The following is a 22,292-nucleotide window of genomic DNA, read 5'->3' as shown; positions in this document are numbered from 1 at the left end:
CTTCCCACCAGTGGTTATCTTGATGCTGTCTTGTTATTTCCTTATTTGTTTTAATTCTCCCAGTACCCAGGTGCTTTTCTCACTCAGGGCCTTTGCATGTGTTGCCTCTCTAGTGTAATAGCCCCCCTCTGCCTCTCCTCACAGCAACTGCTGCCTGTCTGTCCGATCTCAACTCAAATCTGACTCCTAGGGAGCCCTTGCCTGACCATCTTGCCAAAACTAAATCACCTCTCCAGGCAGATTATTCTTTGTATCAGGACCCACATTTTCCCCTCATAGCATTCATCACATAATTTGCCCTTTGTGACAATCTGGATTGTTAATACACTGGGCTTACATAAAGGAAGGTCCACCTATAGTGGGGGTTTCACGGTTATCTTTTAAATCCTTTGTTTAATATCTTCCTCCACTACCAGGATGTAATGTAAATGCTGGGGACGTTGAGACCACGCCTTGGTTGCTCATGATTTTATCCCTGATGCTTACCCAGCCCGATAAGTGACACATAGTAGGATCCCAAATATGTGGCCATTGAACAAACGAACGGATGAAAGAATGGAGAGAATTTTGAGTTGAAGACTCTTCTGCATGTCTACTCTGTCTTCGTGGCCAGAAAAGAGAGGGTGGGAGAGAAGTTAGGGAGGCTCGTGAGTCTTTGATTTGGAGGCACCAAGGAGCACGTCTGTTCACCAAAAGGGGAAATCAAGTTTATTCCATTATTAAGTAATGAGACTTGGGATTGAATGATAAAAATCTAATGATCTTAATGTTGGTTCTGAATGCTGGCTGGCAGTCTCTGAAGACAAGGCAAAATGGTAATAGGACACTGCAGTTTAATCCCCCAATTAGGAAGCAGCTGTCACCCCCAGGGGCAACTCTCGCTGCTGATTGATTTTCCTTAAACACTTTAATTATATTCAGTACCACCTTAGGCACCCTAAATGTCCTGGCTACCCCCATTATAGGTGGACCTTTCTTTATGTAAGCCCAGCGTATTACAATCCAGATTGGCACAAAGGGCAAATTATGGAGAAATCCACTCATATTAGAGAAGCATTCTTAATAGGATTCCTTTGAATAGCCAGTTCTCTGAATGAATTTAAAACAGGATCTCATTTTTAAAATAGGACTTAACTTTAACCTTTTAGGGACACATTGTCATCACCTAAAGCAAAGCATCGAAGATGACTTTTCACTTTATTCCCTGGTCACCAATGGAGCCTTCAGCCTAGAACACCAACTGAAAGGAGCTTCGAACTGGCCCCACACTTGCCCCTAATGCAGGCCATACCACAGACCGGCATGTAATCCCACCACGGCCTGCCCGGGGCACTGAGGCCAGCCAGCCATTTCACAACACAGGTCTTCCAGCTCCAGGAGGGACTGGTGGCGAAGGGGGAGCGCAGCCGTGACTCACTGCTAACCCATCTCAGTTGCTGGAAAAAAACACCTCTAAATGCACATCCTACTGCTTGTGAGTCAGGAATGTCATTTTCATTTATGAAGGATGGAACATTATTTTTCTCTAACATTTCAAGTGAATAACTTTACATACATTTCTCCCCAATTTCCATAGGAATTTGATGCCATGGAAGCAATCAGCTACGTGTCCCCAGAGCCTGGCAGAAACTCTTATTTTTCTTACAGGTACTTTAAGACCAATAGTTCTGAATTCCCCTCCTCCCTCCAATTACATTCGGGGTGAATACCACCCTGATTTAGGGGTTCAGTGGGAGATAAGGTGGTCTGAATTTTGATTTTATTTTTAAGAATTGTGTACTCACACTTCTATTGAGTCTTACAAACTGTATTTCAGAAGTTCAGAGAAGCTTCCACACACCATACCACCATTAAGAGGTATTTGCCTCCCACTGCAAGACTCGCAAAGGTAGACACAGGCAGGTTATGTGGAAGTGAAGAGTGGAACAGGGCAGCCATGCCCTCTCTGTTCACTCTGCAGGACCTACTAGGTAAATACACCTAGAAGCACGAGACCGAAGATTTGTTCCAGAAGAGAAAAGACAGGGCCTTTGAGTTATACACCAGATGGCATTTCTGATGCACTGCTCTTTTTCCAATTGGCTGTATTTCTCTCTTTTTCTCAGGTCTAATGCATGAGTCTTACAGCTATGGGTAATCTGACCATGATCAGAGAATTTCTTCTTCTGGGATTTGGGAGCCTCCATGGGTTACAGTATTTCCTTTTCGGAATATTTCTGGGAGTCTATGTAGTTACCTTGATGGGGAACATTGTCATACTTACAGTCATTTCCCTTGATCGCAGCCTGCAAACTCCTATGTACTTCTTTCTGTCCAATTTCTCCTTCCTCGAGATCTGGTACACTACCTCAATTTCCCCTAAGATGCTGCAGACCCTTCTCTCAGGCCACGAGGCCATTTCCTTTGCAGGCTGTGCGGCCCAGTTTTACTTTTTCGGTTCCATGGCAGTCGTGGAGTGCTTTCTGCTGGCAGCCATGTCTTATGACCGATACCTGGCCATCTGCAGCCCCCTCCAGTACCCAACCCTCATGACTATCCGCACGTGCATCCTGCTTGCAGGTGGGTCTTGGCTGGGGGGGTTCCTGACCCCCGTGCTCACAGTCACCATGACTTTCCAGCTGCCATTCTGCACAGCTGATGAGATTGACCACTTCTTCTGTGACCTAGCCCCTGTGCTGAAGCTGGCCTGTTCTGATTCCGAGACAGTGGCGAAAACCACTTTCCTCATGGCCACCTTTGTCACCATGGTGCCCTTCCTGCTCACCGTGGCCTCCTATGTCCGCATTGTTGCTGCCGTCCTCAGAATCCCATCGGCTGCAGGAAAGCAACGGGCCTTCTCCACATGCTCCTCCCACCTCATAGTGGTCACTCTGTATTACGGGACACTGGGGACAGTGTATGCCATTCCCACGGCAACCCAGGCGGCTACCCTTAACAAGATCTTCTCCCTGCTCTACACTGTAGTCACCCCCATGATCAACCCCATCGTATACAGTCTGAGAAACAAGGATGTTAAGAAGGCAGTGAGGAGGCTCGTGAGTCGGTGGGCCTATGCTAAGGGGACCTAAGGCCCTCACCATCCCTAGGGAGTCCCTTTTCTCAGAGTCACCTGGGCTTCTGTGAAGGAGGCCAGGCACTAGGCTGACTGAGTATTTGGGGGTTCAGACCATTGCTGCTCCCTTCTTCCAGGGAAATGACCAGCAGAGCAGAGGCCCACTTTCAGATCCTAGCCTCATGTTCTTGAGAATTCCAAGTTAATCCTTCATGGTGAAATTAAGTTTGGCAGACAAATGTGATTCTGTCAGGCAGTACCACCATACATAGATGCCTTTTATGGGAAAATTCAAAAGACCCAAACTTGTTCACTTGTCTACCACAAAAGTCTCTCAATCTCTTCTCTTCTCTCTTTCTCTCTCTCTCTCTCTCATAGACATATCTGCTAGATCTAAGTTTTTTGGCTCCATTACACACCTGCTCCCATGTGCACACACACATGCACAAGCATGCTTACATGCACACACAAACACATACATACACATATTCTCACCATACCCTACCCATCTAATGTATCTGTAGTATTTTCCAATATACACCCTCAGCTGCTGCCTAGCAATGACCTTTATTGTGCATCCTCAGGTTTCATGAACATTCTCCTTGTCATCTGTTGTTTCATAGATCACCACCTCTCTACCGCTCAGAACCATCCCTGAAATCCTAGAGCAGCTATTGACTGTCCCACTCACTTGAACAGTTAGTTAATGGAGCCTCTTGAAGACTAGAATAACATATTCCTTATTTCTCTTAGTGTCTCCTAGAATGGTGCTCTGCACAGAGCAGATGCAACATAATTATTTGTTGATTGAATGAATCAATGATTAATGAAAGCCATAGATGCTTGGTGGATGAAGGCAGTAAAGTTAGTCACTTTTATTCTGCCCACACTGGCCTCTTCTCTCCAGTTTCCTCCTCATGATCATAGATATCTCCAGCTCCCACCATAAGCAACTCCAATTGATCCCCACCCCCCAATCTTGCTCCTTGCCCTGCCCCTTCATTTACCCTCCCCACAGTGGTCCAATGTATCTTTCTAAAATCTAAATCTGATCCCTTCCTTGCCCTGGTTATTGTCCTCAGTGATTCTATGCCCCCGGGGTGGAGTCAGGGCTCCTCAGCCTGGCTTCCGGCCACCTCTTGAGCTCAACCCTCACCAGCTTCCTTCTCCTCCTTTATGCACCAGCAGATGCAAACTTCTCAAGTAGACTTGGCAGCTCTTTCAAGACAAGATCATAAGCTTGCCACGCCACTCCTACAATATCTTTCTGGATCCAGAGAGGGACAAAAAAGTAGTTGCTCAAATAATTTGTCTTCAATGTAACTGCAAAGCAATCCTCACCTTCCTCTCCTCTTAGTTTCTATTTTTTATAATAAATTTATTTATTCTGTTATTTGTGATAACATTAGGATAACATTAGAATAACATCAGGAATCACCACCACAGGGTACCCGCCACCAAATCACCCACAGTCCGCCACTGTAGTCATTTGTGCTTCCTTCTCTCTTTTTTCCTAGTCCACTGCTCCCTCCCTTTTATAAGCTTCAGTTATATATTCAGTTTTCAAGAGTTAGCTTATAAGGTTTTCTGTCTCTGGTTCTTAGTTTGGTTTCTCTATATTCCACAGATTAGTGATTCCATCCAATATTTATCTTTCTCCTGACTTATCTCATTTTGCATTATCTCTTCCTGCTCCATCCATGTTGCTGCAAATGGCCTGAGTTTATATTTTTGATAGCTGAGTAGTATTCCTTGTGCGCATATACCATGTCATCTTAATCCAATCATCTGTCCTTGGGCACTTAGATGGTTTCCATATCTTGGCCACTGTAAATAGTGCGCAATGAACATAGGGGTGCAGGCTTCCTTATGAATTAGTGTTTTGTGCTCTTTGGGTAAATACCCAGGAGTGGAATGCTGGATCACATGGCCGATCCAACTTCAGTCTTTTGAGAGACCCAAACCAGCTTTCCACAGGGGCTGGACCCAGCTTTCCACAGGGGCTGCACTCTTCCTGCCAGCAGTATAATTGGGTTCTGTTTTGTCCACGCCCACATCAGCATTTGTTGTTTCTGGTCATTTGGACATGAGCCATTCTCATGGGTATGAAGTGGTATCTATTGTGGTTTTGATTTGTGTTTCCTTGATGTTAAGTGATGATGAGCATTTTTTCAAGTCCCTATTGGTCATCTGTATGTCTTCTTTGGAGAACTGCCCATTTTTTGATTGGGTTACCTGTTTTCTTTTTGTTGAGTTGTATGATATGGTTTGCAATTTTTTTTCTTCCACTCTGTAGAGTGTCTCTCTGTTTTCCTTACAGTCTCCTTCACTGTGCAGAAGCATTTTATTTTGATTTTATAGGCTTCTGGCTTATGAAGCACTTTAGCTTCAGAAAAAGTTAATCTTGATTGGCTGTCAGTGATATATGTTGTTGTTGTTGTTGTTGTTGTTGTTGTTGTTGTTGCTGTTTTTCACTTCATTTTTCTCCAGGCAAGCACTGCTAGGAGCATATACAGACACCCCCGCCCCCCCAAAAAAAAAGAAAACACCAACAATGTGAGTCAAAGAATGTCAAGCAGTTTGGAAAACACTTTCCAAGCTGGTTCTTCCTATTGCCTTCCCGACCACCCACAGAACTCCCTCTTGTGTAGGGTCTAATTGTCTCTAATCTAGTTTTAACTTCTTGTAATTACCCTCAATTAGGAAGTAGAGCCTGTAGAACACACTCCTTGTGGTTAAGACATGGATCCAGAGTAGAAGTGTAATTACTTTTCAGCCTCTCAGGGATTCTTCCTAGCCTTCTGTGCAGGTACAGAGCGGCAATGCTTCGTCGGTTCCATGCACACCTCTTGTTTTTTAGTTCGGGTTTTTTAGATAGGTTGAGGGGTTACTTCGTGTATTGGCCATTGGCAAATTTAATAACATCCACCCTAACATCAACAGAGCTTAGAAACCATCAACAGCTTTCCACGGCCCTTAAGGATAAAGTCCAAATACCTCATGGAAGTGACCGCTTTACCTGTCACAACATTCGGTACGTACAGCTGATCTAGAGCCCAGGCATGGCTGAAAAAGACAGGACGCTTGTCTCCATCTCCAGTTTCTTTTTTTGTTGCTTTCTTGCTCTCTGAATTCCTTCCCTCCCTTGATGTCTTTAAGTTCCTCAAACTCCATTATGTCCCCAAATATTCCCACGTTCTATTCTTTCTCCCCGTTGTCACTCCTTCACATGTTTCTTTCTTTGGTCCTATCCAGTTTCTTTATAATTTGTTCCTTTTTTTTTAATCTTTTTTTTAAGAGGCATGTATTTTTATTTATTTATTTTTATTTGTTTGTTTGTTTATTTATACAAGCACTGGGTACAGTCAGACGCGCGGGAGGGTTAGAGAATTCACCAGAGCCAGAGCGGTGAACAGAACAGGCAGACTGACGAAATACACTGCTGAGGAGAGCAGCGGGCGCGGCAGGAGAGGTCTGCGCACCATGTGGGACCCTCCCTCCGGTGGCCGGGGAGCAGCCCGGGATCGAACCGGCGCCGCAGAGGCCGCGGGCAGCTTTGCAACCCAGCGCTCAACCACTGCGCCACCGGGGAGGCCCAGTTTCTTTATAATATGTTCTTAGAGCACCCTGACTTTCTCCTTTCTTTCTCACAAGAGGAAAGGGAGTGAGGGGAGGAGGGAGGAGGGGAGAGAGAGATCCTCTACCTGGACTACAATCCTCACAACGGCAGGATCTGTACCTGTTTCTTAGAACTATAGCCTCAGTACCCAGAACATCCTTAAAGCAGAACAATTGTTCAATAAATACTTGTTAATAAAATAATGAAATGGAGCCATTTAAAGTCATTTCATTTATTTGATAAAGCATTGTGCTGCTCTCAGTCAAGATGTGTTTATTTAATCTTCTTGTGGGCCAATTAGTTTCACTCTGTTCCCAAAACCACAATGTACCTCTGTATTCCCTGCCTATCATCTCACCAACATGTGCAATTCCCCGGAGGGAACTGGAAGAGAGTGTTCGGCTCGGGAAGGCCCATCCTCACTGGAGGGAAGCGTGTCAAAGTGCATGTCCTGCTCACAGTGGCAGCACAGCTTCCCCGCTGAACACAAAGGGCAACACTTTTCTATTATTGTGCTTTGTTTGCTACACTTGCTTCTGCAATGTGAATAGATTTTCTCTGTTTAGTGAAGTATTATGTTAATGACTGGACAGAGTAATTAATAGCAAATCAGATTAAATTTTCATGCCTCTATACAAGCCAAAAAGAAATTATCCCCATTAACCTGATCAGTACAAACTGTCACACTGCATTAGAAGAGCACTAGCTTCAATTTATACCTTCACCCCCACTGTTTTAGCCAGATGGCTTGCTAGGGCCTCAGCAGCTGCTCAGGAAAAAGGAAAAGAAACCTGGAATGGGCAAGTCAGAAGAAAGAAGAGGCAGAGTGGGCTTCTGTCATGGTGTGAGGAAGTTTGCAGATAGCACCTTTCTCAACAACAGGCACCTATTTGTATCAGTGTTTTAATACAAAGGGCCAAGCTACCAAATAGGAAAGGTGTGTGGCCCTCGGGGCATCAGAACTACACAGGGAAAGGCTATAATTATGTCCTAAGGCAGTATGTCTGGCAGTATGTCCAGGGGAACAGACTGACAAGAGGTACACAGGTATCAGGGCCCCCAGTCAATGAGGTGGGTCTCAGCACTGCATTCAAATGCTAATTGTAACACAAGCCTGGAGCAGGGGCACACTATATTCAGGGGATTCTGGCAGGGGCTGTACAACTTCTAAATTTTAATTCGTTCCATTTCTTCCTCTTCTAATGTCCTACAGGTTTCTCAAGTTCACCTTCTATCCTCAACTTCATCTGTAGCATAAGATCATTGTTAGCATAAATATGAAAGAAGACACAAGTGTGGGAACAGAGTTTCTGGCCTTAATGCTCTTCTAGCTGGCCAAGTTTGCTGTTTAATAAAGATGACAGCAAAAAGCATTTTACAGTACTTCTACAGTAATAGGAGGGATTGTGCAACAAACTCATGAGAATTTATTTATCCAAATGAGTGTTATCCTTTCATAGAAGTCCACTGGGTGACTATATACTTATTCCATTGATGCTAAAAGCAAAGTAACTTGACATTATTTGGGGTGTTTTCTTTAAATTTTTAGATATGTTCTTTTAAATCTCATTAGATGAGGTTAACATCCATCTTTCGAGGATGTGTTTGTATTCTACAAATGATCTAATGTCTTTTGGAGCTTGATCTAATAAATAACTTTGGAGATTAACTTGAGCAGTACCATTCAAATAAATTGGATTTTTAAACTAGTATTCTTAAAATTACAAGACATTAAATATTGTCTTGGCCTTTGGGCCAAGAAAGAGATGGCCAGTGTCTAAATAGAAGAGAGAGAAGCAGGGCTTATATCAGCTAAATATTATGGACCTAAATATTATGGACCAAATTCAAGTAGGTGACCAAAGTGTCAAGGAGATGTAGCAGTGGTAATAGAAGAGGTCAAGGCAAGAAATAAACAAAGGATTTAGGCATCCCAAGAACAGGTAGAAGTATGGTATTGAAGTAAGGATTAGAAAGGCCTGATGAGAGTCAAGTAAAAACCCTAGTCTCAGAGGACTGAATTTTCTGAGGTAGAAGGAACAAATAACAGACTTGGATTCTACAAGAATGTAAATTAAGTGGGATTCCAAGTAAATTTGCCAGATGACAAATTAGAGTAGGCCTAATATTTCCCATGCATAGAACTAAGATTGTTCTAAGAGCCAAGGACAGAATTCAACCCACAAGGATTTTTTGAATGCCCTCAGATATAAAACTGTAGAAGTGATTTGTCAATTACAGTGCTGCTATGGTGAAGAAGCCAATCACACAATTCCTCTAGGGTTACCTTTAAATCCTGATTCACTGCCTTTGAGAGGTAAATTCTACATGGACAGTACCCTCATTATTAGTAGAATAACCCAAGTCTATTATCCTCATCTGTGGTGAGATTTTGCACCCATTTGGGGGTCTCTGACATGTTGACGTTTTCCTCTGAAGATTCTAGCACTTTCATTTCTTGGTCACACTGAAAAAATGATCTTCCATCCTGGTTACTATTCTGCTCAAGAACACCTTATTTTGCTGAGTTTCTTTTGAAAGTTCAAAACAAATGTCAAGTCCTTCCTGTTTTCATTCATCACTCAAAATGCATTGACATCTTTTCAGAAACTTTGCTTGTTTTTAGGGTTTCTTCCAGAGCAAGTTAGCTTCTTCATCCATATTTAATTCTTCAGCCATCATTCTTGTAGTTGCAAGGCATTAAAACATTTAATGAAGCAAATCTCCTACATTTTTTAATATTTCCAACAGTCCCGTGGATGACTAGATGACCAACTCTTGCATCATCATGGACTCCTTTTCTAAATCTTCTGGAGAAGTCCCAACTCTTATTCATGATTTTATTTATTCTCCTATACATTTCTCTTATCTCATAACATATATGACTTACAAACTCACTCAACATAGTATTTTATATTGATTCTTTATTCTAAAGCATAGACACTCATTTTTGCAGTGGCATAAAATAACATCTATTAATATTTCAGATTAAAGACTTGGATGTGAGACCAGAAACAATAAAATACATAGAAGCAAACACAGGCAAAACACTCCATGACATTGGCTTCAGTGATGTCTTTGGGGACTTGACTCCTATGGCAAGGGAAACAAAAGTAGAAATAAACAAATGGGACTATATCAAACTAAAAGCATTCTGAACAGCAAAAGAAGCTGTCATTAAAATGAAAAGATACCCTACTGAGTGGGAGAAAATATTTACACATCATACATCTGACAAGGGGCTAAAACCCAAGAACTACAAAGAATTTATGCAACTTAACAAAAAGAAAACAAATAATCCCATCAAAAAATGGGCAGAGGAGCTGAATAGACACTTTTCCAAAGAACACATACAGATGGCCAACAGGCACATGAAAAAATAGTGTTTGTCATCACTCTTCATCAGGGAAATGCAAATCAAAACACAGAGAGACACCACCTCACTCCAGTGAGAATGATCCACATCAAAAAACCCAGCACAACAAATGTTAGGGTGGGTGTGGAGAAAAAGGAATCTTTGTACATTTTTGGTGGGAATGTAGACTGTCCAGCCCCTATGGAAAACAATATGGAAGTTTCTCAAAATATTAAAATTAGATCTACTTTATGATCTAGAAATTCCACTCCTAGGTATGTAACTAAAGCTTGCAAAAAAAAAAAATACTAATTGAAAGGGATATATGCACTTCTGTGTTCACTGCAGCACTATTTACAATAGCCAACCTATGGAAAAAAAAAAAAAAAACCTATGTGCCCAAAAAACTGAGTAGACAGCAAGTCTTGATATATTGCTCAGTTATTAAGAAACTGAAATCTTGGGGCCCTCCCTGGTGGTGCAAGGGGTTAAGCATCAGCACTATGAACCTAACCACAGCCACTGCACAACGAGTTCAATCCCCAGCCAGGGAGCTACCCACATGGTGCAGCAGACCTCTCCTGTCTTCACCCACTGTTCCCCTCAGCAGTGTATTTCAGTCAATTCGCCTGTTCTGCTCCCCACTCTATCTCTGGTGAATCCTCTCACCCCTCCCCACTGCACCTCTGGCATGCACCCCAGTTCTTGTATGCATAAATAAATAAATCTTTAAAAAATATATAAAAAAAGAAAATGAAATCTTGCCATTTTTGACAACGTGGATGGTGAACTGCAGCAGATTCTCTAAGGGAAATAAGTCAGAAAGAAAAAGACAAATACTGGATGATTTCAGTCACATGTGGAATATAAAAAAAAAAGGAAGAGAAAAAACTAAACCAAAACATATCTTAGAAATCTAGCTGTAGAACTGAGGCTATTAGAAGAGGAGCGTGGGGCTGGGAAACAAAGTGGGGAGGGACCAGTGGACTGTGCTAGAGAACTATGGGTGCTTTGGGGGTGGGGGTGGGGTAGTGACATACATTTAAAGAGTTATAAATCTTATACAATATTGTAAACCAATGGCACATCAATAAAATATTTTACTTTTAATAAAATTTGAAAAAGAAAATAGCATCCATTTCACCTTCGATGCTAGTACAAGAATGATCAACTGACTTTGACAGTTTTGTTCCTGAAAGTTAAAACATGTGCCAGTTTGGCCTTGGCCACAGTGTCCAACACTGAGTAACAAATTCCCTTTAGGTTGTGTAGATGTAACTTCAAGGATGATTATTTTAGAAATTAGAACATTTATGTGGTCCTTTCTCTTTTGTATTTTTTGTAATCTTTGGTCCAGCCTGGACAAGCTAGACATCATCACCCCATGGGGATGGGGGGGCGGGCAGGTAGGTATGTAGGATTTGGGAGGAACTGCTGGCATGAGGCTCAGCTTAGTCACTGACATTTACTTGTTATAGCAACCTAGAATGTTTTCTTATCCTATCTCTAAGGAAACTACAATATATGGTGGTAGTTAAGATAGCAGGTTCTGGAGTTAGTTTGAAACCCTATTGGTCCAGTCCCTAACTTGGTCAAGTGAATGACTTTCACAAAATTGCATTTTTCTTTATTTACACAATGGAGATAATATCCATCTGCAAAATGTATGAGGTTTAAATGAAATAATATATGTAAAATACTTAGCATGATACCTAATACATGTTTGAGTTCTCTACTATTAATCAGTAGGAAGACTACCTTGAGGTACCTTGAGGTAGTGAAAAGTTAGACTATCTTTCAAAGTTATAAAGAAAAACTTCTATTAATAGTGACTTCTTGTTCAGCAACTTCCTTTACAGAGTAATGTCAGAGACAATATTCCATTGCAGCCATGCTCCAGGGAAAGATTGGAGACTATCTCAGATTTGTGGGATATTCATCTATTTCCATGGGACATGTGCCAACACCAGTTCTTCTGGTGCTAAAGACACACCAGACCATTACTGTTTCCACCAAACGGCCTTGGGTCACTCTTTCTCTTTGGCTGCCACTACCACTAGCCAAGGACTGAGGCCTTCCATTAGTTCTCTATATCTCTAAGAACCAGATTGACATTATTCAAATGAACTTTCCTATCAGTGGATTGATTAATTGAGGCATTATCGTTTGTTACTCTTACTTCCAAATATATACACTGGTTATTATTACTTAAATGGACAATGAGATCCATACTAAAAATGGATTAAGTACAGTCAAGCACTTGCAACACTCTTGTGATTCTGTTTAAAATATCAATTTACTCGACCTCCCCTGGTGGCGCAGCGGTTGAGCGCTGGGCTGCGAAGCTGCCAGCAACCTCTGCATCGCCGGTTCGATCCCCGGCCACCGGAGAGGGTCCCACATGGCGCGACAGACCTCTCCTGCCATGCCCACTGCTCCCCTCAGCAGTGTATTTCGTCACTCTGCCTGCTCTGCTCCTCGCTCTGGCTCTGGTGAATTCTCTCACCCTCCCATGCTTCTGACTGTACCCAGTGCTTGTATAAATAAATAAATAATTTTTAAAAAAAAATATATCAATTTACTAAACATATTTATTCTTTTTGTAGCTAGTGAAATGGTAAACTCCAATGCCCAGTTTATAAGTAAGACAGCTTTGTGTTATGAACTAGCAGAGTCCAAATTAACGAGGTTTACTTTATCTATATTAACCCTAACTGCAATAATCAATCACTTATATGAAGGTTCCCTTCCTGGAAACCATAATTGTCAAGTACTCTCAGAGCTAAAAACTAAGAATTAACCTTTAAAAACCTTAGAACAGCCAAAAGAGATGATACAAAATCTATACACCAAAATTCATACAGAGTACTTACAGAAAACCTCCTAAGGCTCTCAATCTTACTTTATACACAATTGCAATTCAGCTTAGTTTCTGAGCCTAGGGTAGAATAGGAAATGTCAAAGGGCTACTGGAAGCATACACCATGTCATCAGCAAGTAAAGCCTTTAGAAAGAGGGAGGATACTTCTTTTAAAATAATGGACAGCCTGAGGCTATTTATTGGATGATTAAACAATCTGATACACCATAGGATAGCTCCTAAGGATACCCCTACATCCTAGCTCAACTTAATGATTAGTGTCTGTAAAGATGGCCTTGAACCAACCTTAAAAGGGCTAGTTGTATCAGCTTCACTTGGCATGAAAAGACAGAGAACTATCCATTTGAAACGATAACGAACAAAAGGAGCTGGCCACCGCAAGGGATGCTTCCATTATTTGGGATGTGCACTTGTAAACATTTTTTCTTCATGGCCAGTGCCAAACAGATCAGTTGTTAAGGTATCTGCCAAACAGGCATGTCATACTTTGTTCTGCCAGTCTGGCTTCAAGGAACGTAAAGTGTCCAGAAAGATGACATGGAATCATCCAGAAAAGATTAACGTTTTCATTTGGTATAAGAAGACAGAAAATAATCTATTTGAAATGATTACAAAAAAAAAAAAAACACTTGGTTACTTAATGGGATGCCACTATATTTGGGGACTTGCCTGTAAAGGGTTTGTGATGAGTACATTGCGTCTATGTAACTCAAATGTTAGTCAAGTGTTCTTGATACATTCGCTCCCCTCCCTAAGGTGACACACATGTGCATATCACTGGTCTACATGATGTCGGAGTTGCTTACAATGCCAAGTTAATGAGGTGGCTGTTTTGTTGCATGTATGTGTGTATGTGAGTGCATGTTGGCGGGTGGTGATTGTTCTCCAGGGGTGAGTCCTGAAGCCCCAAGGAGTTTATTAAGGCTGCCCTTTAGACAAAAAGGGTGCTTGGGGCAAGCTATTCTGCCATAATACCTTCCAGAAGAAATATGGTCTAGCAAGAAAAGAAGGTATTGGCAAGGAAGTTATTTTTCCAGGTTTCTAATGAAGTCAGGGAATTTCCTCTCACCTTGTTACCAATAATAAATATGCCTGGGGAGGGGAGGGCGGGAGGAAAAGGGCAAAATAATGACCTCCCAAGGAGCAGTTATGCACTTACTTTTAATAACTCCCCCTGAGCCCATCTCCCAGTGAATTTCTTTGTAGTTAAAATAACTTCTTTAACTAAGTCAGGTGCGGCCAATTAGAAGCACCAACTCTGCTGTGAATGAGGCCCCTAACTCCTTAATCCCAGCCACTAATGCACCAGGAAAGGAAGGAAATGACGAAAGAAGGAGGCTATTGGTTACAAGAAAGGGAGCCACTTACAAATATAGTTGCAGGGAGCGCATAGGTTGCTGTAAGTAACTGCGCTGTGTATATTTAAATGGTGTAAGTTATGTGTGCATCTTGTATGGAGACATTTACATGTGTGTATACACTCATACTTACATAGATCTGTGCACATATGTGGATCATATGAGTGTGTCTATGTATGCGCACACATATGGATATATGGGATCATTTAGAGGAAGGATAAAGAGGCCAATATACTCCCAAATAGCTCCTAACATCACCTATGTCTCAGTCAGCCCCCAGTTGTGAGTGTCCACAGAGATGACATGGAATCATCCAGAAAAAGTTAATTTTATCAGGTTCACTTGGTATAAGTAGATAGAAAATAATCTATTTGAAATGATTACAGTAAAAAAGACTTGGTGACTTAAAGATACGACTATTTTGGGGGGGCCTCCACTTGTGAAGAGCAGTTTCTTTCCTGGCAGTTGCCAGTAGATCAAATGTTACGGTATTTGCCAACATGAGGTTATGCCAGTGTAATAGGTAGGGGTCTGCATGTCAGCATTTTGTGTCTTTGGGGTGTGTGTGTGTGTGTGTGTGTTCACTCAAGTTGGGGAGTGTTTACACGTGTAGAAATGGGCAGGTGGGAGGAAGTATAATTTTTAATGAATTCAATCTGATGAAAACACATGGTTTCTGCTCAGCATCTTGGCTTGACCATCATTCTTCCTAATTTGCAGCTCCAGCGCCCCATTTTACCTGTTTCAATGGGAATCCCACAGGTCACATTCTGCTCAGTTAGGGATTGCGCAGATGATCCAAAACCCTGTCTGCCCGTTGAGTCCAGCGACCCATTGCCTCATCCTGTAGCCTCAATTGCATCCTTTTGCCAAAGCTGCCACCTGTTCTTTGGTCCATTATGGCCAGAGTTACTTCCTTCAAACTGACCTAATGACCCTGCTTAGGCTAAGTGAAGCACTAGTCCTGGCAGAACCAGGGGCAGAAGCAAAGTGACAAGGTTGAACTGCGGGGCTCTGCATGGTGTGAACCCGTCTCCCGTGGAGACAGTAGGAACCCAGATACTCAAGAGACTGCCTGATGTAGAGACTCTGATCTGGGCTGGAGGGAACACACTGAAAGTTCTCAGGGTGCTTGCTCCAAAGAGAAAGCCAAGTGGAGAAGTGAAATGAGAGCCAAGTGTATAAGGTCCTAGGCCATCATTGAGAGGAAGGAAGAAGAGAGAAGACTGAAAGCAAAATATGGAGTGTCCTGAAATAGCACTCCAAAGGGAGGCAAGAAGTTCTAATGCTGTCCCTGCGAATGCATCGCAGAGCCATTTATTGAGTGCTGGGTGTATCTCAGTAAACAGAACAAAGCCACTTCCCTTGAGGACCTTGTTGTGTATTTGAGAACAAGGAGAAAGTTGTTTTTTTTTTTCTTTTTCCACAATTCTGCGTGAGGCATCGCACAATAAACGTAAGAGAAAGGTTCCTGGGAAAATAATGGAGTTCAGCAGGTGAATCATGGGAAGGGGAATGAACAATTAAAGTTCAGCCATTTTGCTTCAAGCTAATGTCCAAATCCTTGCCTTGGAATGGAAGGCCCTTCATGAATAGGCTCCAGTTTTTCAGGTCTCAGTTGTCACCATTCCACATACTCTATAACCGGCCACAATGGATGACTTCCAGTAGTTGGGATATACACACTCTCTTCCCCTTCCGGGTCCTTGAAAATGATGATCACTTTACATTGAATGAACGCCCCAGGCCCCACCCATGCAATCCCATTTATTTATTTTGATTCAGCTCAGATAACATCTCCCCTGGGAAGTTTTCCCTTAACCTGACCAACCGTCTTCCCCCAGACTGGGTTGGGTGCCTCTATTAGTTTGCTAGTGCTGCCATAACAAAGTACCACAAAGCAAAAGAAATTGGCAAAACAATAGAAATTTATTTTCTCAGTTTTGGAAGCTAGAAGCCCAAGATCAAGGCAGCATGGACTCCAGAAAGCAATGAGGGAAGGATTGATTCCATGCCTCTCTCCTAGCTTCTGATGGCTTGCTGGCAATCTTTGGTATTTTTTGGCTATAAACACCAGATTTCTGCCTGTGTGTTCACATAGCATTCTCTCTGTGTCTGTGTGTCTAAATTTCCTCCTTTTATAATTACAACATTCATATTGAATTAATGCCCACATTAATGACCTCATTTTCACTTGATTCCTCTGTCAACACCCATGTCCAAATAAGGTCACATTCCCTAGGTTCTGGTCATTAGGAGAACAACATAGCTTTCTTTGGGGAGCACAGTTCAATCCATAACAAAGACTTTCCCCAGCACTGACATAAGAACCTGTATTTATTGTAGCATTAATCACCCTGGTCACAATTGTCTGTTTACTTGTCTGTTTCACTACCATGAGCTCCATAGGGCAAGGTCCAAGCTTTATTCATAGATGTACCCCTAGTACACCACCAAGGACAGAGCAGGTATTCAGTGTGTATTTGTCATCGTGTAAGTGTCACTCCTTTGCAAGCTTCACACATGCTCTAGGCCTTGGCCTTTCAGCCTTTGCAGGACCTTAAAACAATACATCCCTCTGATCTTCTTCATCTTCAACTTCTCCCTTTTCTAATGAATTATTCCTCATAATTGCATTCCGACATACTCTTTATTTTACGTTGCAAAAATAAATATCTTCCTTGAAGCTCCCTGTTCCGAGCAGTCATGAAATCATTCTCCTCTCAGAGTCAGGCTTCTCCAAAGAATTATCTTCACATGCTGTCTTTTCTTCCTCACCTTTTATTCATTTTTTGAAAGCTCACTCCATTTAACTTTCTGCACCCGTCACTCTACCAAATGTCCTTTCAGTGAAGTTACCAATGCCCTCCATGTTTTCATATACAATGGACCCATCGGCCTCGGCTTGCTCCTCTCAGCAACCTTCAGTAGAGTTTATCGGATTTCCTTCCTAAAACAGTCTCTTCACTCCACTTGTGTGAGTCTACACACTTAGGGTTTTCTTGCTCACTTCCTCTACATGACCTCTAAATGACTGAACTCTCAGGGCTCCACTCTGGACTCTTCTCCTTCTAAACTAAAATGATTTCATCCATTTCCATGCTTTTAAATGCCATCTACATGCTGATAGCCTCTAAATTCATATTTACAGTCCAGATATCTCTTCTGAGCTCCAGACCAGTACATTTAACTACCTATTTAATATCCACTGCTCTATGAGAATACTCTCATACAAAATTGATCTCATCACTTCTGCTCCCCCAAACCTGGCTCTATTCCAGAGTTCTCCCATCCCAGTGAATGGTACAAGCAACATATTCAATTTACAAACCAATAACTGGAAAGTTATTATTGATGCCTTCCTCTATAATCCATCACCGAACCCTATCATTTCTACCTCTCAGTATATCAAGTTCAATTCATTTCTTCCTATCTCTGTCACTGCTCTACAAGTCCACACTACTCCCATCTCTCACTGGTAATATTATAATCAGTGGCTTCCCAAAATCTATTAGCCCTCCACTTCCATTAAAAGTTATTCTCCACATAAAAACCAGAGTGATCTTAAAACATAAAGTGGATCATGCCACTCTACCAAACACATTCAAAGAGTTCAAATCTCGCAATGAAACCCAGTGAGGTCTTGCAGTTTCTGGTTCCTGCCTACCTTCTCAGCCCCAGCTGTGCTAGTATTCGCCCATCACTGTGTTGTTACCACTCTAGCCTTTTCATGTTCCTAAAATTCGTCAAGGTATTTACCACCAGTGACCCTCCTGATAGCTAGCCCCTCTGCTGAAGTCCTTCCTGCTCTTAACCCACCTAGTAACTGACTTTTGCTTGGCTTACTCTTATTTTCTTTCAAGTCTCTGTTCAAATGTTACATCTTCTGCAACATCTTCACCTATATTCCCAACCCAATGCAAATTAGGAGTTCTTGTTATGTGCCTTCCTAGCACCCTCTACTTTTCCTTTATAGTATTGATCATAGTATTAAATTGTGGAGAGATCTTCAGTATATGCATAGTATTTGAAACCATGGAAACAATAATAATCTTGTAAGAAAGGAAGACATAAACCCATCAGCTATTTATTCACCAAGTATTCATTGAAAGTCTCCTATGCCAAACATTCTTCTTGGTCCTGAAGTTGCAATGGGAAACTACCAGAAAATACAGCTACTACTTAAACCAGAAGAGCACCACTTCAACATGTCAGGTAGGAAAAAAGAATCAGACGCTACTTCCTGGTGAGGATGATGGACTAAGAATAAAGGCTGACAGGGCATTAGCTGCGTGAAAAGCAAACATGGTGCAGGGTTTTTCAGCAAACATGGCACAGGGTTTTTCAACAAACACATGGTAAGAATTACAACCATTACATATTAAAAAAACTAGTAACAACAAATGTTGGCGAGGATGTTGAGAAAAAGGAACTCTCCTGAACTGCTGGTGAGAGTGCAAACTGGTCCAGGCTGTGTGGAGATTCCTCAACCTACTAAAGATGGAGCTTCCATATGATCCAGCAATTCCACTCCTAGGTCTTTACCCAAGGACACAGAAACATTAATTGGAAAGGGCACCTGCACCCCTATGTTTATAGCAGCACTATTTACAATAGGTAAGCTGTGGAAACAACTCAAATGCCCCAAAATAGATGACTGGATCAAGAAGATGTGGTATATATACACCATGGAATATTACTCAGCAATCAAAAAAGATAAACTCATGCCATTTGCAGCAACATGGATGGAGCTGGAAGGGATCATGCTCAGCGAAATAAGCCAGAAAGAAAAAGAAAAATTCCAGATGGTCTCACTCATAGCAGGAATTTAGAAAACCTAAATAAAGGACCAGGAAAAAGACTAATTATAATAAAGAAAAAATCAAAATCAACAAACAACTATAAACCAAGGACACGCTATGGGGGGGGGGAGAGGAAGTAGGATCAAAACAAGGGGGAGGGAATCATATGGGGACTATAACCAAGATGAAAATGCATACATTGTGCAAAAATGAAAAATGATGTAAAATATATATAAAATAAAATAAAAATGCTCCAAAAAAAATTGCAAGCGTTAAATGGTAACTTTTGAAATGGAGCCTGGCTGGAGATGAGATTGGAGAGAGAAGCTAGAGAGGGATCATAGAAGATCCCGAGTCCCATGTTGAGGGTTTTATTCTATGAAAATAGGTCTCAAACATCTGTGTGCAGTGAACTAGGCTGGATATGTAAGGGTTGGGTAAGTAAGGGGACATCTAGAAATGACATCCTGCACCTGACCTTAAAGAGTTTATAATCTCACTCGGAAGATAGGACATATACATAGAAAATGCAGGGCTGTACTCACTACTTGTCAAATGAAGAGGAATAATTAAATGCTTCTCAGGGGAGGAAGTGACATGAGTAGGACAGTCAGGGAGAATACCAAGAAAAGCAGGGTCTGAAAGGAAAAAAAAAAGTATTAATTTAGCTGAGCGAGGGAATACTGAACATTTGTATTTGTTCATACATCCTTAAAAAAAAAAAACTTTGTTAGGTCTTAGCATTTGGTTGTTTCATATTAATTATTTAACTATTCTGTAAATTAAGGTAAATAAGAATATTGGGATTTACCTGCAGAGGTTCTCTTTATAGGAAGTACTTTCAAGATCTGCATAGCCTATAGTAATATAAAAATTTACATTCTGAGCAGTTTGAACATCAAGGCCACCAGACTATAATAACTTTCAGGTCAGAAGCTGCATCTATATTGTCCCTATTCTATTCCTAACACATAGCACAATGACGGGATAATATTAAGCTCTCAATAAGTATTTTTATTGAGTAAATGAATACATGTATTATCTTCCCTATCAGAGCTGAATCTTTTTGCCCCCCCCTTGGAAAGTAGCTTGAATATACCAGTTGATAATGTTAGGTAGCTGGTAACACATACAAAAATAAGAAACAAAAGCACAAGTAAGGCCAGAAGAAGGAGGATCTGGGCGGAGAACGGAAAGAATGAAATGAAAACACTGTGGTAGCTGTAAATGTCAGAGAAAATTCAACTTAGAAAAGAACGCCTTGAGGCAATCCACATGTCTAACAAATTGCTGTAAGTGCTCAATGCATATTTTTCCAGAACTGGTCTTCCACTGGGTTTTCACATATTTTATTCGATTTCTTCTTTATGCCTTTTAATCCCAGGCTAAGTAGAGGTGCAGCATTTTTCTTAGCCATTGAAAAGTCAGCCTTTTAGACAGAACTCGAGCTTGAGTGCTGAAGCAAATAAACTAGACCCCTTTACTTAGGGTGTTTCATCATTCTTATGGGGGTAGTGCAGTTACTTCTCCTTCAACCCTGGGATTCCCAGTCTGACTTAACAAAAACACATACACAGAGAAAACTGGACACAATTAAAGCACACCTGCCAGCCCAAAATTGAGCTTTTGGGGAAATTAAATCCAGCAATTATTTTTTATCTGTCCCAGAAAGGTTCCCCTCCCATCTACCAGGAAGTGCTCCTCCCTCTGGCAGTGTAAATATGCTCAGGGAAAACTAGATCATTTCAAGGTGCTGGAACCAAGACAAGTCGGCTAACACCCCCTAACCCCCAAACACCAATCATCTAAAGAGATAGTTGGGGAATTACACAATATTTCATGTTATACATGGTGTTATAAACTAATGTTTCCTCAATAAAAAATATTTTTTTCAGGTTACAGAGATTATAATCTATCCTGTTTTTCTTGTCAGCCTTGAAGTTCCCTGCGGATGGGAAGAGCACCTTGGCCTTCAGTCCACCATCATTTTTGTTGAGTGAATGGAGTTCATCCTTATAAGATCAAATCCTCAGCTTCCTCAGGGCATCCTTGACATCTTTGTTTTTCAGACTGTAAATGAGAGGGTTACACATGGGAGTGACAACAGTATAAAGCAGGGAGAAGATTTTGTTGACAACTGGCACCCGACCAGCCAAGGGCACAGCATAGACCAGAATCAAGGTCCCATAAAACAAGGTCACAACCACTAGATGAGAAGAACAAGTGGAGAATGCCTTCTGCCTCCCAGCCATGGAAGGTATATGCAAGACTGTGGAAAGAATCCTCCAGTAGGAGGCTAAGGTTAGTCCAAAGGGAGCCAAAGTCACCAGTGCTGTTAAACTCATGCAGACCAGGTTGACAAGGTAGGGATCTGAACAAGAGAGCTTCTGCAGAGGTTTCAAGTCACAAAAGAAGTGGTCGATCTCATTGCCATTACAGAAAGTCAAACTGGACACCATAGCTGCCTGGAACGCAGCTGCCACTGTGAAGCCACTAAGCCAGGATCCAGTTACGAGCCCCACACATATGGTCCCATGCATAAGGGTTGGGTAGTGCAAGGGCCGGCAGATAGCCAGGTACCGGTCATATGACATCACTGCCAGAAGGTAACATTCAGTGCTACCCAGAGCCCCAAAGAAATAGAGCTGAATAATACAACCTGCCATGGAGATCACTTTATTCTCTCTCAACAAGTCCACCAGCATCCTGGGCACAATATTGGATGTATAACAGACCTCCAGACAGGAGAGATTTGCCAGAAAAAAGTACATTGGTGTCTGGAGTCCCCGCTGAGTGCTCACCAGAACCACAAGGAGGAGATTCCCAGAAATAGTAGCTAAGTAGACAATGCCAAACACCAGGAAGAGTAAGGGACCCAATTCCTTGAGGTCTCCAAACCCCAATATGATAAACTCAGTGACTTTCAGAGTACTATTTTCTGGTCTCATGGAAGTCAGAAGTTCCTGGGGAAGTGTCAGTTTCCCCATGCTGTTATGTCAGATCACACTACATAGATTTCCTACACAGTCCAACTCTATCAGTAAATCAGAATGAATCAGTAAATTCTATCAATAGGTAGAGTTTCTGAAGCGATGATAGCCATCTCCAGGGATTTGTCCTCATCATAGCCGGTTAAATGTGCTCCCAAGAAAACTCTTTTATGGAATTCAACTGATCCTGTAATCTGGCATGGGTGTGAAATATGGATGAGGGATATAAACAGGA

General features: G+C 41.8%; 2 protein-coding genes across 2 annotated transcripts; one reads left to right on the top strand and one right to left on the bottom strand.

Annotated features, from left to right (window-relative positions):
- Window positions 1-2,129: 2,129 nt before the first annotated feature.
- Window positions 2,130-3,068, top strand: LOC311187794 (olfactory receptor 6N1-like; the record flags this gene model as incomplete). The annotated part of the gene is made up of 1 exon (XM_084259138.1): window positions 2,130-3,068. The coding sequence occupies one exon, from the start codon at window positions 2,130-2,132 to the stop codon at window positions 3,066-3,068; it is 939 nt and encodes a 312-aa protein (XP_084115264.1).
- An 18,020-nt stretch (window positions 3,069-21,088) lies between these two features.
- LOC311187676 (olfactory receptor 11L1-like) lies at window positions 21,089-22,015 on the bottom strand (the record flags this gene model as incomplete). Its single annotated transcript, XM_084259004.1, has 1 exon — window positions 21,089-22,015. One exon carries the CDS (start codon window positions 22,013-22,015, stop codon window positions 21,089-21,091), a length of 927 nt encoding a protein of 308 aa, XP_084115130.1.
- Window positions 22,016-22,292: the final 277 nt, after the last annotated feature.

Source organism: Talpa europaea (genome assembly GCF_964194135.1).
Source record: "Talpa europaea genome assembly, chromosome: X".
Taxonomy (NCBI): Eukaryota; Metazoa; Chordata; class Mammalia; order Eulipotyphla; family Talpidae; genus Talpa; species Talpa europaea.
The sequence above is the reverse complement of the archived record's forward strand: the minus strand, read 5'-3'. Positions and strand labels throughout refer to the sequence as shown.